The 14,203-nt window shown below is 42.6% G+C and overlaps 1 protein-coding gene across 1 annotated transcript in view; it reads left to right on the forward strand.

Moving 5' to 3' along the window:
• The window catches only part of C10H12orf40 (chromosome 10 C12orf40 homolog), a 65,850-nt gene that overhangs the window by 40,809 nt on the left and 10,838 nt on the right, over positions 1 to 14,203 (forward strand). Inside the window, exons 3-9 of the mRNA XM_055118113.1 lie at positions 2,021 to 2,159; positions 3,816 to 3,948; positions 4,309 to 4,357; positions 6,294 to 6,409; positions 9,786 to 10,288; positions 10,514 to 10,583; positions 11,910 to 11,970. Coding sequence (XP_054974088.1) covers positions 2,021 to 2,159; positions 3,816 to 3,948; positions 4,309 to 4,357; positions 6,294 to 6,409; positions 9,786 to 10,288; positions 10,514 to 10,583; positions 11,910 to 11,970 — 1,071 coding nt within the window. The remainder of the gene's footprint in view (positions 1 to 2,020; positions 2,160 to 3,815; positions 3,949 to 4,308; positions 4,358 to 6,293; positions 6,410 to 9,785; positions 10,289 to 10,513; positions 10,584 to 11,909; positions 11,971 to 14,203) is intronic.

A 14,203-nucleotide genomic window follows, 5' to 3' on the forward strand; every position in this document is an offset into this window, starting at 1 on the left:
CAGGCATTGTTCGGGGTAGCCTGCATGGACCCTCAGCACTAGCTGGGTGGCCCCAGTGCTGCATTCCTAGGCTCGAGAACCAAACCGTCAGGCTTGCAGTGTGTGATAGGTACAGTAGGGAGCAGTTCCTGAGCCTGCAGTGTGTCCCCCGCAAGTCAACCCAGTAGGAGACTTTGAGCTTAATCTAAAGATAAAGATGACATGAGTCCTAGATTTAAAATGATGGCTGTGTCTAAGTCTGGTTTTAGAAATAGTTCCGAAGCTCTAACAAAGGGAGTTCATTTTCCTTCTCTCACTAACCCTCTCATCTCAGTTGGTCTTTAAAGAACACTCAGTTGTTGCATGCCGAAAGTAGATAATGGACCAAACATGGTGACCTCTCAGTGTCTGTGTTGCAAGCCATAATGCCCAAAAGTAGAGAGAGAGTATGGGGAATATTGTCTGCCTTAGAGGCAGGGGGAGGGTGGGAAAGGGGGGGTACACCCGGGATATTGGTGGTGGGGAATGTGCACTGGTGGAGGGATGGATGTTGATCATTGTGAGATTGTAACCCAAACACGAAAGCTTGAACTGTCTCACGGTGATTCAATAAAATTAAAAAAAAAAAAAAAGAACACTCAGTTGTCTGATCTCTGCGGTGTTTTACGGCTGTAGCCTTAGCTTGCTTTGTGTGTGTGTGTGTGCGCGCGCGCGCGCGTGTGTGCGTGTGAAGTGAGATGGCTTTTTTGTTTGTTTTTTTGGGTCACACCCGGCGATGCAGAGGGGTTACTCCTGGCTCTTCACTCAGGAATTACCCCTGGCGGTGCTCAGGGGACCATATGGGATGCTGGGATTAGAACCCAGGTCGGCCACGTGCAAGGCAAACGCCCTACTCGCTGTGCTATCGCTCCAGCCCCCTAGATGGCTTTTTTGAATGAAAACATACTTAGAAAGATGTGAGGAGGTGAAAGGAAAGGAGTGTTGAAGAGAGAGCACAAGCTTGAAAGCTCAACTAAGAAAACACTTGAGACAGAAAGGTACGTGTTCAAGAGAGCACAGGCCAGGCTGCCTTAGCACACTTTATAGAAAAATATTTCTAACCTGTCAGATTTATTTTCATATTTTTAAACTATCTGCACATAAGTTTTAATCTTTTGATACTTAGGATGATTTTTTAAAGTTGTATTTTAAAGGCATTATGTTTTTTAAAATTTATTTAATTTTTTAAAATCACTGTGAATTACAAAGTTATAACGATATTTATGATGGAGTTTCAGGAGTATATTATTCCAACACCAATCCCTTCACCAGTGCCCACTGCCATGCACCAGTGTCCTCAGTTTCCCTCCTGCCCCACAGCCTACCTCTGGGGCAGGCTCTTCCCCTCCCCCTCACCCTAGAGTTCCTTCCCTGACTTACCCCCCACCCTGCCGCACTTCCAAGCTTCCTCCCGAAGACCAGTTCTCCTGCTCTTCACTTCTATTGCCATTGAGCATTTGATATTCTCCTGGAAAGCTTCTTTATATCCCACATATCAGAGAGATTATTCTGAGTATTTTCCTTGCCCTCTGCCTAATTCTGCTCAGCATGATACTCTCCAGATCTGTCCACATTGCAGCAAATTGCATGACTTTTGTTAAAGACATAATGTTTTGACAAAAGGGTGATTCAAAGACTATGAAATTGTGACACTTCAGATGAGCTAAATCGTGGTTTAATTTAGTATATGTGAACTTACAAGAGCTCCAAAATATTTTAAAAGTTAAGGGGCTGTAGCAATAGTACAGTGGGGGAGGGCATTTGCCTTGCATACAGCTGATTCAGGTTCGATTCCTGGCATCCCATAGGGTCCCCTGAGTACCACCAGGAGTGATTCCTGAGTGCAGAACCAGATATAACCCCTGTGCACTGCCAGGTGTGGCCCAAAAACCAGAAAAAAAATTTAGGTCAAATATTTAACAGTACAACTGCATTTTAAATTATTCATGATTCAGACTATGATTCTGACACAGTTGTTATAATTTTTCCAATGTTATTTTAGGAATACTTTGAAAAGAAAAGATTAAAATCAAAAATGAAATTGCTGGGAGTCTTGTCTCCTGTTAAAAAATCTGTGGTTAGTTTGGACCTCCTTAACCTGTACATGGTAAATCAGATATCTTGCCAGAGGAAGATGCCTGGTAAGTAGTCATTCTGGTATTATTTGTCTAACTCTGATGGGAGCCTAACATTTAGGTGTCTCATTCCATGATGTAAGAGCTCAAAGGACGTGGAAAGTACACTACTTTGGTTGCTCTCTTAAACGAGAAGCCTAATTGTAGCCTAAAATCATTTTTTGCTTAATGTGTTTAATTTAACTTTATAAGTTTTGTGGTGTATGCAACTGATTTTATAAGCTATGGTTAAATGTCTCATGATTTACTTCCTTACAGTTTCCACATTATTCTACCTAGGCAGATATTTACCAGAATTTAATTGAGGGAGTATTTTTTTTTTACCATCTTTACCATCTTACACTGTTTACAGAATTTGAAAGAAAAAGGTAAATAATGTGAATAATTTCTTAGTTATCCCCTGAATGTTAACTTGAGCAATTCAATATTTCAAAATACATTCCTTTTGATCTGTACTTTGATTCTTCAGGTGAATAAGTTTAATCAGTATTTTTCTCTCCCTCAAAGGAAACTGTGCCTGCTGTTTACTTTTATTTGGAGTGGGGAGGGCAGGGTTGGTGCTCAGGGCTTGCTCCTGGCTCTGTGCTTAGGGATCATTCCCAGTGGTGCTTGGAAGACTGTATATGGCACCAAGGATCAAATAGGGTCTACTATATGCAAGGCAAGTGCCTTAACCCCTCTGCTATCTCTCTGGCCCATAAATTCTTTTTTTTTTGGGGTAGGGAATTGGCTTTTATTGTTTTTGAGCCACAATGTGTGTGTGGTTATTGCTGGCTCTGTGCTCTGGGTGTGATCCCTAGAAGCATGCCAGGAGCCAGTGCTGGGGAGTGACCCTGGCTCGGCTGCTTTAAGGCAAGTAAGTGCCTTCTCTCCTGCACTCTCTCTAGGCCCTGCTGTTTACTTTTTGAGACATACCAGAGGCCCAGGATTTGGGGGGTTTGGCTTAAGTAGTCGAGCAGATCCCTTGCATATGTGAGATCCTAAGTTCAGTTCCTAGCACTGCATACACCCTTGAATATTTCTGGGTGTGGGTCTGGTGGCGCTGGTGCCAGCCCCTGGGCAGGAATTACTGCCCCCTTAGCCTGATGCCTGCAGGCTCCACCGTGCTGTTCCACATAGATGGGTTTCTTCTTCCTTCTGGCTTCAGGTTCCAAGGCCTTGCATTGTACGTCTCCTCTCTGCATTCCTCTATTGGGGCGCACGACTGTCCTCGCTGGCCCACTGTGAATCACTGCACGGAACAGAGGGGTGCAGATGCTCCTCCGAGACCCTTTCTGTTTCCTTGGCAATAAACCCCGGAGTGAGATTGCCAGATCAAACACCAACTCAATATTTATATTCTGAGCAGTCTGCCTCCCGCTTTCCAAGGTGGTGGCACTGGGCTAAGTGCTGTGGCAGCATGCGTGGAAGGGGCAGCAATGTGAGACCTCTGAAGGCCTAGAGGTCAGGCTTCCCAGAGGGGGAGAAGGAAAATGGGGTTTCAGAGCCTCTTCTGTGAGGAGTATATAATTTCTGTTTGTTAGTACTCTGGTGATTTCTTCTAGCAAGCAAAGAATATAACTGGCTCTAGTAAACATAATTTCTAACAATTCTAATGAGCATGGTATATAAAATGTCATTGAGAGAGTTATCATTTCATATTTTTACAATTTTTCATTGTAGAAACTGTGAGAAAACCAATTCATGTGAATATGAATAAAGACATAAAAATGCCCTTCAGAAAACAGGATTTAGAACTTCCAATGTCGCCTCCCCGTAGACCCTCAGGACTGCGCATTGATGATCTAGAAAACAAGTAGGTTTAGATGAATTTCACAATAAATATTTAAGTGGGTCATCATTGACACTGTTATTCCAAGGATAAGTTCTACATAACCTTCAGTTTTTGTTTGGTTGTTATCAGTATAATTAAATTATTACGACTTGTGTCAAATGATCATATCTATACTGTTACATGTATAGTTTGACTTTCCTTATAAAGTTTTCCATCTCTAATAATGTAACTTCTATAAAATAATAATATTATGATCTGGGAATGATTCACAATTTAGTTCTGGATATTTTTGTATATTTGTGCAGAACAGCATGATTTTTAAGTATACATAAACAGTCAATTTTAGTGCTGATTTTTAACCTTAAAATTTTTTTTCATAAGCATACATTATCAAATACAAGGCAGCAAGGAAGAACATGGCCCAGTGCAGGTAAGTTTTTTTGTTTTGTTTTGTTTTTTGCTCTTTGGGTCATACCCGACAATGCTCAGGGGTTAGTCCTGACTCTGCACTCAGGAATTACTCCTGGCAGTGCTTTGGGGACCATATGGGATGCCGGGGATTGAACCTGGGTCAGCCGCGTGCAAGGGAAATGCCGTATCTGCTGTGCTATCGCTCTAGCCCTGCAGGTCATATTTTTTTTTTGCAGGTCATATTTTTAAAGAAGAATTGTTTTATTTATTTTTCTGTTTGAAACTTTATTTAAACATGATTTACAAAGTTGTTCACAGTGCAGTCACTTAAGATATTCAATATCCCAACACTAATCCCACTTCCAGCGTGACATTCCCTTCACCAGTGTCTCAAGTGAGTCCCCCTCCACCCCGGCCAGCCAGCCCCATTGGCAGGCATGAAACAATTTATATTGCTTGTTACAACCTCTGTCTTAAATGGAGTTACTTACCTCATTGTCGAGACTTGCTGAGCTGTGAGGTACTAGGTGAGCCTCTTGTGCTCTTGTTTTCTCTCATTGAGCTTAGTGGGCTTCTTTTGCATCTAATTTTCTGTGTTCCTCCTTGGCTGTCCGTCTGTGTGGCTGCACGCTCCAGCAGCTGAGGCCCTGTGATGACTCAGGCGTGGTGTCTGGAAGACTAAGGCTTGTATTTCCTGTCACTTAGAACGTGTCCTGGTTCTGTCTGTAGGGTAGGAATAGTCTCGACTTACTCCCTCCCGGGAGCCCAACTGAGGGCTGCTCTCCTTTACGCTGCAGAAGAGGAAAGCCTCGGCTGGTGACGGCCGGGTCCTGGCATGGCGTCATTGTGCAGCCACGCTCTGCCGCTTCAGGAGGGTTTCAGAAAAACAAGAAAAATTAAACTCAAGTAAACTATAAAGAAAGAAAGTTGTTTGTGACTCTCAAGGCCCCCGAGACATACTCTGAGCCAGTTAGGTGATGGCATGCCTGGTTTGTGTGCCTCTCAGTTCGAAGTTTGGCTGTGTCTTGGCACTGCTGCCAGTGTCTCTGAGGGTCGGGCGTGTTGGGAGACGTGATTTCCAGGTTCCCCAGGTTTATGGCTTATCCTGTATGATAAATGCTTGCAGTATGGCTTTGGCTTTTTTATATTTGTCATTGATTGTCTTTGGGCTTCTCATTTCTGTTTTGTGGTTTATAAATGTGCTATATATATATATATATATATATATAAATATGTCATTGTCGGATCAGAGATAGCCTTATATATACCTTATATTTAAATAGTACCTTCCACATTAAAAAGTTAATTATCACATTATTTTATGCATCTTCATATTCTATATCCATTTTGCATATTCTTATTCAGGAAAATTTTGATAGCAGTAAAAATTGCTAGTTAGGAGAACTGAGCAAGTAAAGCCATTTCCTTGGGAGAAACCATTATTTTCTGTCAGAGAATGCATCTTTAATTTACTAGATATCTTGGTGTCCTTGGTATTTTGCATATTCTTTACTTTTATTTCTTTTTTTTTTAATTTTTGGGTCATACCCAGTGATGTTCAGGGGTTCAGGGGTTACTCCTGGCTCTGCACTCAGGAATTCCTCCTGGCAGTGCTTGGGGGACCATATGGGATGCTGGGAATCAAACCCGGGTTGGCTGTGTGCAAGGCAAATACCCTACCTGCTGTGCTATTGCTCCAGCCCCAATCTTTGCTTTTCTTTTATTTTAGAGAAAGCGGTTAGCTCAACACACTATCAACTCTTTTTTTTAAAAATCATTCACATATTGATATTATGTTCATTGTTAGAATAGTATTTTGTTTTCAATAAGGGCATTCAATTTTAGAGTAAAAATTACATGTTTTGAATGGATGTGTTCTCTTAAATAGATCTCATGGCAAAACATATAAACTATGCATTAACCATTTTGGCATTTTCCTTTCTTTCTGTTTCCAGCTTAGTAATGTTAATTATTCTAATTCCTTGGCTTCCAAATTATATCACAATAGAGATATTCCCAGTTCATCTTACAAAACTGTGCAATCTGGAACATCATTTGAAAGATTAAACAGGTAAGCAAAGTTGTTGAAGGAAATAAAGAAGCTGTAACATTTATTAAGGTTATTAATTTGATTTATTGGACAAAAGTAATTTCAGTTAGAAACAGGATATGATATAAAGAACTCTTCTGGGGGAAATAAAATAAAATGTAGTATAATTACTTAAAGTCACTTTAAGTAATTACTTTCTAATGTGTATGCCTACTTTTCCTTTGTTTTTGGTTTTCGGGCCACATGTGACAGTGCTCAGGGGTTACTACTCCTGGCTCTGTGATCAGGTATTACATATGCTGGCAGAGCTTGAGGGACCATATGGGATGCTGGAATCAAACCGGGGTTATCCACATGTAATGCAGACTATTCACTGTGCTGTCACTCAGACCCCAAATGTACATCTTTCTGCATTTAAAAGTGTTTTGTTGGGCTGGAGAGATAGCACAGCGGGTAGGGCGTTTGCCTTGCACGCGGCCGACCCGGGTTCAAATCCCAGCATCCCATATGGTCCCCTGAGCACGGCCAGGGGTAATTCCTGAGTGCAGAGCCAGGAGTAACCCCTGTGCATCGCCAGGTGTGACCCAAAAAGCAAAAAAAAAAAAGTGTTTTGTTAAGATGTTAAGGTATTTTGTACCTTTTCCATAATCTCCTTGACTTTTTCTTTACCGTAACATGTTTGATTTTCATGTGCTGCTATTGTGAGGTGTGGAGAGCCAGGGAGGAGGCAGTACCCTAAAGTGCCCTCCTACTTCACGTGACTCGGGGGGTGCCAGGCCTGGGGGCGTGAGGACCTGGGTGGAAGTGTGGATGCTCGAGTTTCACCAGGCCCACTGGGCAACGGTCACAGCACACCGTGGTATGGAACTCACCCCCACCATGTGAAAGAAGTCATACTGACCCTAAGCCGCTTTTCCAGACCACGCCCTACTCGCCAGAAAAGAACGTTAGGAGGAGACCCAGTGGCAAGGAGAGAGTGTGAGCCTAGGTCCCAGCCCCGCCACTGTGCAGTCCCCAGAGCCCTGCTAGTTGTGGCCCCTGAGTGTCAGCCCTGAGTACCTCTGGGTGTGGCCCCTAAAGAAATCAGGAAATAAACAGAGAAGGTCACACGTCTGAGAGAGAACAGACTTCCTGAGAGAGGGGTGGAGACTGAAGGGTCTGGAAGCCTCACACAGCCTCCATGTCTCTGCAGATAAGCAGATAAGTCCCTGGGTGTTTCAGGGACTTCAGCCTTTGGGGGTCTTCTTTCACATTCTTGTTTAGGGCTGGAGTTTCTTCTCTGCCGAAGGGTCCACCTTTCTCTGACTGCCACTTGCTCATTCTGATTTATAGCCGACCCCAGTTCCTGCATCTGCAAAGGAGGTCCGTTTTGTGATTTGGGACTGGAGAAGAACTGGTGGCAATGACTTTTTTCACATCATGTCATGGTTCTGTTACTTCCCAGAACTGGTTGTCAGGGACTCCTCTCCCTCACCACCCCCCTCAGCTGTATGTTTCCATTTCTCTTCTCTGGCCTTTGTGGCATTGTATTCAGATATTTTACACACATATGTTTATGCATGCATATGTATATACATGTACTCGTATATAACATACCTTTTTTTGCTCTAAAGAAAAAATCAAAAAACATTGTTTTAATTTTTAAATTTTTTTAATTGAAGCACCATGGTTTACAGAGTTATTCATGGTTGAGTTTTGGACATACAGTATCACGGCAGCCATCACCACCATTAGCCTCCCTTCATCAGCGTCCCCAGGCTCGCTCCACCCCCACCCATCCCCAAGCCTGCCCTCTTGGGGCACCTTTCTCCAGGTTGGCTTGGTAGAGTTTGGGTCTCCTGATTTCCGTGCTGTTGACTCTGGGTCTGGATTTGTGGCTCTATCATTCCTAAATTCCACCTTTACCTTCATCCCCTGACCTGGCCCCGGTCGCTTTCATCTCTCTCTCCTCCTCCCCTCCACTCTTTCTTCTCTCTGCTCCCTGTCCTCGGGGGCCAAGGTTGATCTGGGCATCCCCTCTTTAAGACATTCCCTCACCTAATGCCTTGCCACAGTGGCAGGGTGGGGTGGGGGGGAGATGGGATTGGGGAGGGTGGGAGGGACACTGGGTTTACGGGTGGTGGAGAATGGGCACTGGTGAAGGGATGGGTTCCAAACTTTGTATGAGGGAAGTATAAGCACAAAAGTGTATAAATCTGTAACTGTACCCTCAAAAAAAAATACTTTAAATGCAAGAATTTCTAAGGAGTAAAGAATATAGTAATTTTATGAACACTGCAGTATGTCTCAGAAAAATCATCACTGGATTAATGAATAAAAAAAAAAAAAAAAAAAAAAAGACATTCCCTCACCTAATTACCCTAAATACCACGTTACCAGGGACGTCATCGGGGGTTTGTGCTGGCTTACTTCAATTAACACGGTATCTAATTCTGTCAACGTTGCCGTGAATAGCATGGTTTTTATTTTTAAGCGCAAGCTTATCTTTTATTGTTCTCTCCATCATTTTGTGTAGGTGTAGGTTTCCATCTGGTGACATTTCTTTCCCTTTGGGTGGAAAGACTTCTACTAACAGTTTTTTCTACAGTGAATCTGTTAATGACAGTTTTTCCTTATTACCTTTTAAAATCTTTATTGTGCTTTTCTTAACTAAATCTTTTGTTTATTTTGGAGCCACACTCCATGGCACTCAGGGATGACCCTGGTGGGATTCAGGGGCTCATGTATGGGACTGGGGATTTGCCTCAGGGTCCGGCCACCACAGCCGCAAGCACCTTGCCACCTGTACTAGCTCCCTCTGGCTCTGAGCTGTGTCTTACTAGTTTTATTGTGCGGGTGGGGGGAGGGGCACTCTAGTGGTACTCAGATCTATTCCTGGCTCAGTGTTCAGGGGTCACTCCTGGTAGTGATCATGGAACCATATGCAGTGCGGGGGTTGAATTGGGTTCAGTTGCATGCAAGGCAGGCACCGTAAACCCTGTACTATCTCTCTGGCCCTAAGTCATGTCTTTGAAAGTAAGCGTTGAGGGGGCTGTGGTTTCTAGTATGTAAGATTCAGGTGTAGAGCATTATTTTTGAGCATCCTTGGTGGATACTGTCCTCGTACTTTGTTCTAAAAGCTCAGTTTTCAATCTTCATTGTATAAATAATCCCTTTTGCCCCTTTCCTGCCCCCTTTCTCTATCCCCTGTCCTTCTGGTTATCACGAGCTGTGTCTTAAAGTTCACTTGGTTCATTTAGTTCACTTATTAGTTTCTTTATGAGTGAAGTTACATGGTGTTTATTCTCTTTATCTGGCTAAGACTATATAAGTGTTAGTTACTACTTAAAGTATTTTTGAGTAATTTAAGTGCTTCTGAATTAAAAGCAGTTCTTGCTAAATATGTTTTATCTCACAGTTCAGGAAACAGGAGTCTCCTTTTTGGAAGACCAGAGGTTACTAGTGAAGATGATGGAAGCTCGACGGAGCAAAGACAGTCAGACCTTCTTACTGACAAGAAACTTGCACAAAGCATTTGGGCAGAGAACTCAGATGCTCCAAATTTTCTTGAATATGTGAACCAGCCAACTACCAGCCTCCCGTCAAAAAATTGTGACTCTTTCATTAGTCCAAATTTGATCAATTTATTAAATATAGACCAACAGACGGTCAAGAAACCCTTTGATTGTATGAGGGGTGTTCATGCAGCTGGTGGTGGTTTTGATAATCATTTTACTGACAGTTCCGTTAGTCAATTGTTTACTGAACCAGAGTTGACTGTTAGCACTTCTACTCCTAAGAAGAAAAGTTATCCAGAAAAGTGGTCAGACAGGACCTATCAGAAAGAGTACAGTAGTCACAAAGGAAATCAGCGTGGCACATTTCTTCAGAAAGACTCTTACCCAGCCAGCTCTGAAAACGGTTTGTTATGTTGAAAAGGCTGCACCCTACTGGGCATATCGTGTTCATGTGTGCATGCATGTAGTCGTATGTGTCTGGAGGAATATAGAAATAGTATGATCTTCTGGTGTGTGACTTGTGGATTAGTGATTCCTTATATAAGGATCATGGGAATAGGGTGCAGATATATATATTTTTAAAGCCTATGTTCACTTTTTAATCTAATGCACACTTTTACTTTTAAAGGGATGTTTGGGAATGATTGCCATGAAAAAATGCCTCAGAATCCCCCCCTGAAATATCCACTGCACTGCATGTAAGTTCTCTGTACAGCCAGGTAAGGTGTGTTAGAGATGTAGCTACTCAGAGTGCGGTAGGGACAGTGATGTGTGAGCTTGCACAGCTGGCCCCAGAGGAGACCTCCGCTCGGGAGGGTCTCGCAGCTCAGATTCCAGTGGAACTTACTTATCTGAGTCTCGGTGGAATTAGATTTGCGGAAATTGACTGATATGTTCAAGAAACTTCATATGCCCACCCTCCTCGTCAGTTTACACTAAGAAATATGAAGGTGTTCTTCCTACGTGACATGCCAGCAGACGCACCTACACAGCTGTGTCCTGACTCATCGACCTTACGTGCGCAGGCTGCTTGTTGGTAGAGAGCCAGAGAGAATGAGCTCAGGGGTCAGCAGCAGAGTCAGACCCCCCGTCTGTGTGGCTGCACTTCCTAGGCTAAGGAAACCTGTAGTTTCAGAGTAGTCTTGAAACTGCATCCTTTCATCAGAGTGAATTAATCAAATCTGGTTGAAAATCCTGGGCTAGAACACACTTTCACTCTGAAAGAACTTTATTTGTAATGCCATGGATGGAACCCAGGGCCTCACACATGCACCCTCATTTCACCACTGAACTATAACGCTTGCCCCTGGAAGTACTTTGTTACAGAGATTTAAAAAAAAAAACAAAAAACTCTCATAGTATAGTACTGACATTACTGTTTTATTCTCCCGCCACAGGTGGCATGGCCCTTCCGCCTTTACCCAGCGTTCTCTTTCCCACCACAGATAGACAGGATTTAAAAGTAGATTCATAGCTTACTTGGTAAAACCAGCAAATTAGCTTCTTTGTTGAATATTCTCCAAATGTCAGAAATTTAAGAATGAAAAATTTCATATTAGACCTTTCAAGTTTTAAATATTTAAATTTTAAAGTCATGTATTTTATGAATGTGATTTAGAACATTATACTGAAATTTAAGGGGTCGAATTTAAAATTAAACATAAAATTTAATTTTGTTGCTGTTGTTTTGTTTTGGGACCACACCCAGCAGTGCTTAGGGGCTACTCCTAGCTCTGTGCCTGGGAGTGACCCCTGCAAGTGCTCAGAGAACCCTCTATGGTGAGCAGGTTTGAACAGGGGTCAGCCACATGCAACACTTCAATCTCTGTGCTATCTCTCTGGCTCCTAGTAGTCAAGTTTGACACTCATGTAATTAATTGGTTCCTTAGGATGGAGCGTAGGAATCTGTATTATGGAAGATCCCCGCATAAATCTGATATTCAGCCAACTCTGGGAGCCTTAGTTTAGAAGCAGTTTTCAGAGGGAATTTAGACACTTTACCACTGTCTTCCTTGTGACCCTAGGGGGAGTGGCCCTTTGGAAGAAGTGCGTCCTAAGCTTCCATGGGACTTTGGACTTGGCGAGGTAAAGTACAGCTTACATTATCTTTCCAGTTAAGTCAATTGTATTTCTTTCCTACATTTTCCCTTGGGGAAATGAAAGTTTAGATCTAGAATTAAATTTTCAGATACCATAATATGCCTAATTTGGGAAGACTGATTTCTCTGTATTTAATTTCCTTGGGCGGGGGTGTGCTGGGCCACATCGCAGTGTTCAGTGCCACTCCTGGCATTGGTCCCAGGAGTGAGCATGGCAGTGCTCTGGGGACCATATGGCACCATGAGCCAAGCAGGAAGAGCCGCATGCACAGCACGCTCACCCCTGTGCTGTCTCTCCGGCCCCAGTTTAAAATCCCTTAAGCCCTATAAAATTATCTTCAAGATGACAATTTTTTAGGTTTCAGTGGGCTACAGATAGAAAATAGTTACATATTTAACACTTCTGAAATGTCTTTAAAGGTCCCCTATGTAAGTCACAACCACTTTCCTTGAGGGGGCTTGTCCCAACCCCTTTCCACGAGGGTGCTTGTCACAACCCCTTTCTGTGAGGGTGCTTGTCACAACCCCTTTCTGTGAGGTGAGGGTGCTTGTCACAACCCTTTTCTGTGAGGGGGCTTGTCCTAATCCCTTTCTGTGAGGGGGCTTGTCACAACCCTTTTCGTGAGGGGGCTTGTCCTAATCCCTTTCTGTGAGGGGGCTTGTCACAACCTCTTTCTGTGAGGGGGCTTGTCACAACCTCTTTCTGTGAGGGGGCTTGTCACAACCCCTTTCCGTGAGGGGGCTTGTCATAACCCCTTTCCGCGAGGGTGCTTGCCACAACCTCTTCCCGCGAGGGTTCTTGTTCGCATAGTACAGCATGTAGTTGGGGCTATGCTGGCTTCCTCGCCAGGTCACAAGAGCCTGACCCTGAGAACACTTTCGAGAAGGGAGACTGAGTTGAGTCTTCCAGGATCACAAACTTGAATGAGGATTCACTTCTTCTGACTATATTTTAACTGTGGCAATTGTTTCCTCTTTTTATCTTTAACTGAAGTATGCATTGAGTACAGATTATGAACTGATTTAATAGATGCTGATTGACTATCCCTACAAACACACTTGCATATAATTAATGATAAACAGCAAAAACCACCACCAAGGTCTTGGTTGCAATGAAGCTGCTATTCTCTGTTGAGATTCTGCAAGCTACAGAGACACGAGGACAGGAAGCGTGCTTTTAAGAAGCTACATTCTGGTCTCAAAGCAAAAAATATCTAATGTGTTAAGAAAACTGAAGTCTGCATAGAGGACAGTGGGAGCTTCATGTAAGACCGTGAGAGTTTTGAGGGGGGTCCGGTCTGAGTATTAGTAAATTCACCAGATGGGTAGGCTGCTTTCATCCTGAGAAGCAGAGCAGCGGGCTGAGTCGGGAGAGCCTTGCTTGCCCCAGAAGACGGTGCTCCTGGGTGCTGGAGCTGCTGTGCTGTACCTGTCTCCAGCCAGAGGAAGCCCAGCGCTGTCTCTGAACAGACCCCATCACTTAAGTTGTTGCCTATTTTGATCTTCCAGTTTACTTCTCTAAATTATTTTTTTAATTAAAAAAAATTTTTAATTTTTATTTCATAAATAACAAGTCCCATGATGGTTACTTCAGAGAACAGTATAGCTCTGAAAAGGAATACATGGAACACCCTTCTTATTTGTCTCATATTTATATCTCAGAATCTGCAATAGTATCACAAAGTAAAACAGATGTGTATAATGTATTTTAAAGCATAAGCTTAAGAACTATAGTCACAATTGTAAGGCTGTTGAGCAACCTGACTATCATATAGAAAAGTATCATGTTTATTTCCTTTTAACTATGGCAATTGTTTCCTCTTTTTATCTTTAACTGAAGTATGCATTGAGCACAGATTATGTGTTTGGAAAAGATGTTTGGTGTGGTTTCTGTATTTTCTTAATTTTATTTTTGTAAACTTGTTTACAATATGTTGTTCCAGCACCAATCTCTTCATTATACCTTATACCTTTCCACCACCATATTTCAAATTTTTCTACCATGATCCCCAAAGCATGCACCCAAAGCAGGATCTAATTTATTTTGTATTGCTTGTTATGAACAATCCACTAAAAATGATCAAAAGAAGTTCCTTAGAGGAAAGTGTGTGAAGATCGTTGTATTTCATCCTAGAGTCATTAAGCCCTTGTATACCAGATTACTAACATGCTGTTAAAGGTTGTCTTGTGTGCTAATATATATATATATTATTCAAATG

This window comes from Sorex araneus, chromosome 10 (assembly GCF_027595985.1).
Source record: "Sorex araneus isolate mSorAra2 chromosome 10, mSorAra2.pri, whole genome shotgun sequence".
Classification (NCBI taxonomy): domain Eukaryota; kingdom Metazoa; phylum Chordata; class Mammalia; order Eulipotyphla; family Soricidae; genus Sorex; species Sorex araneus.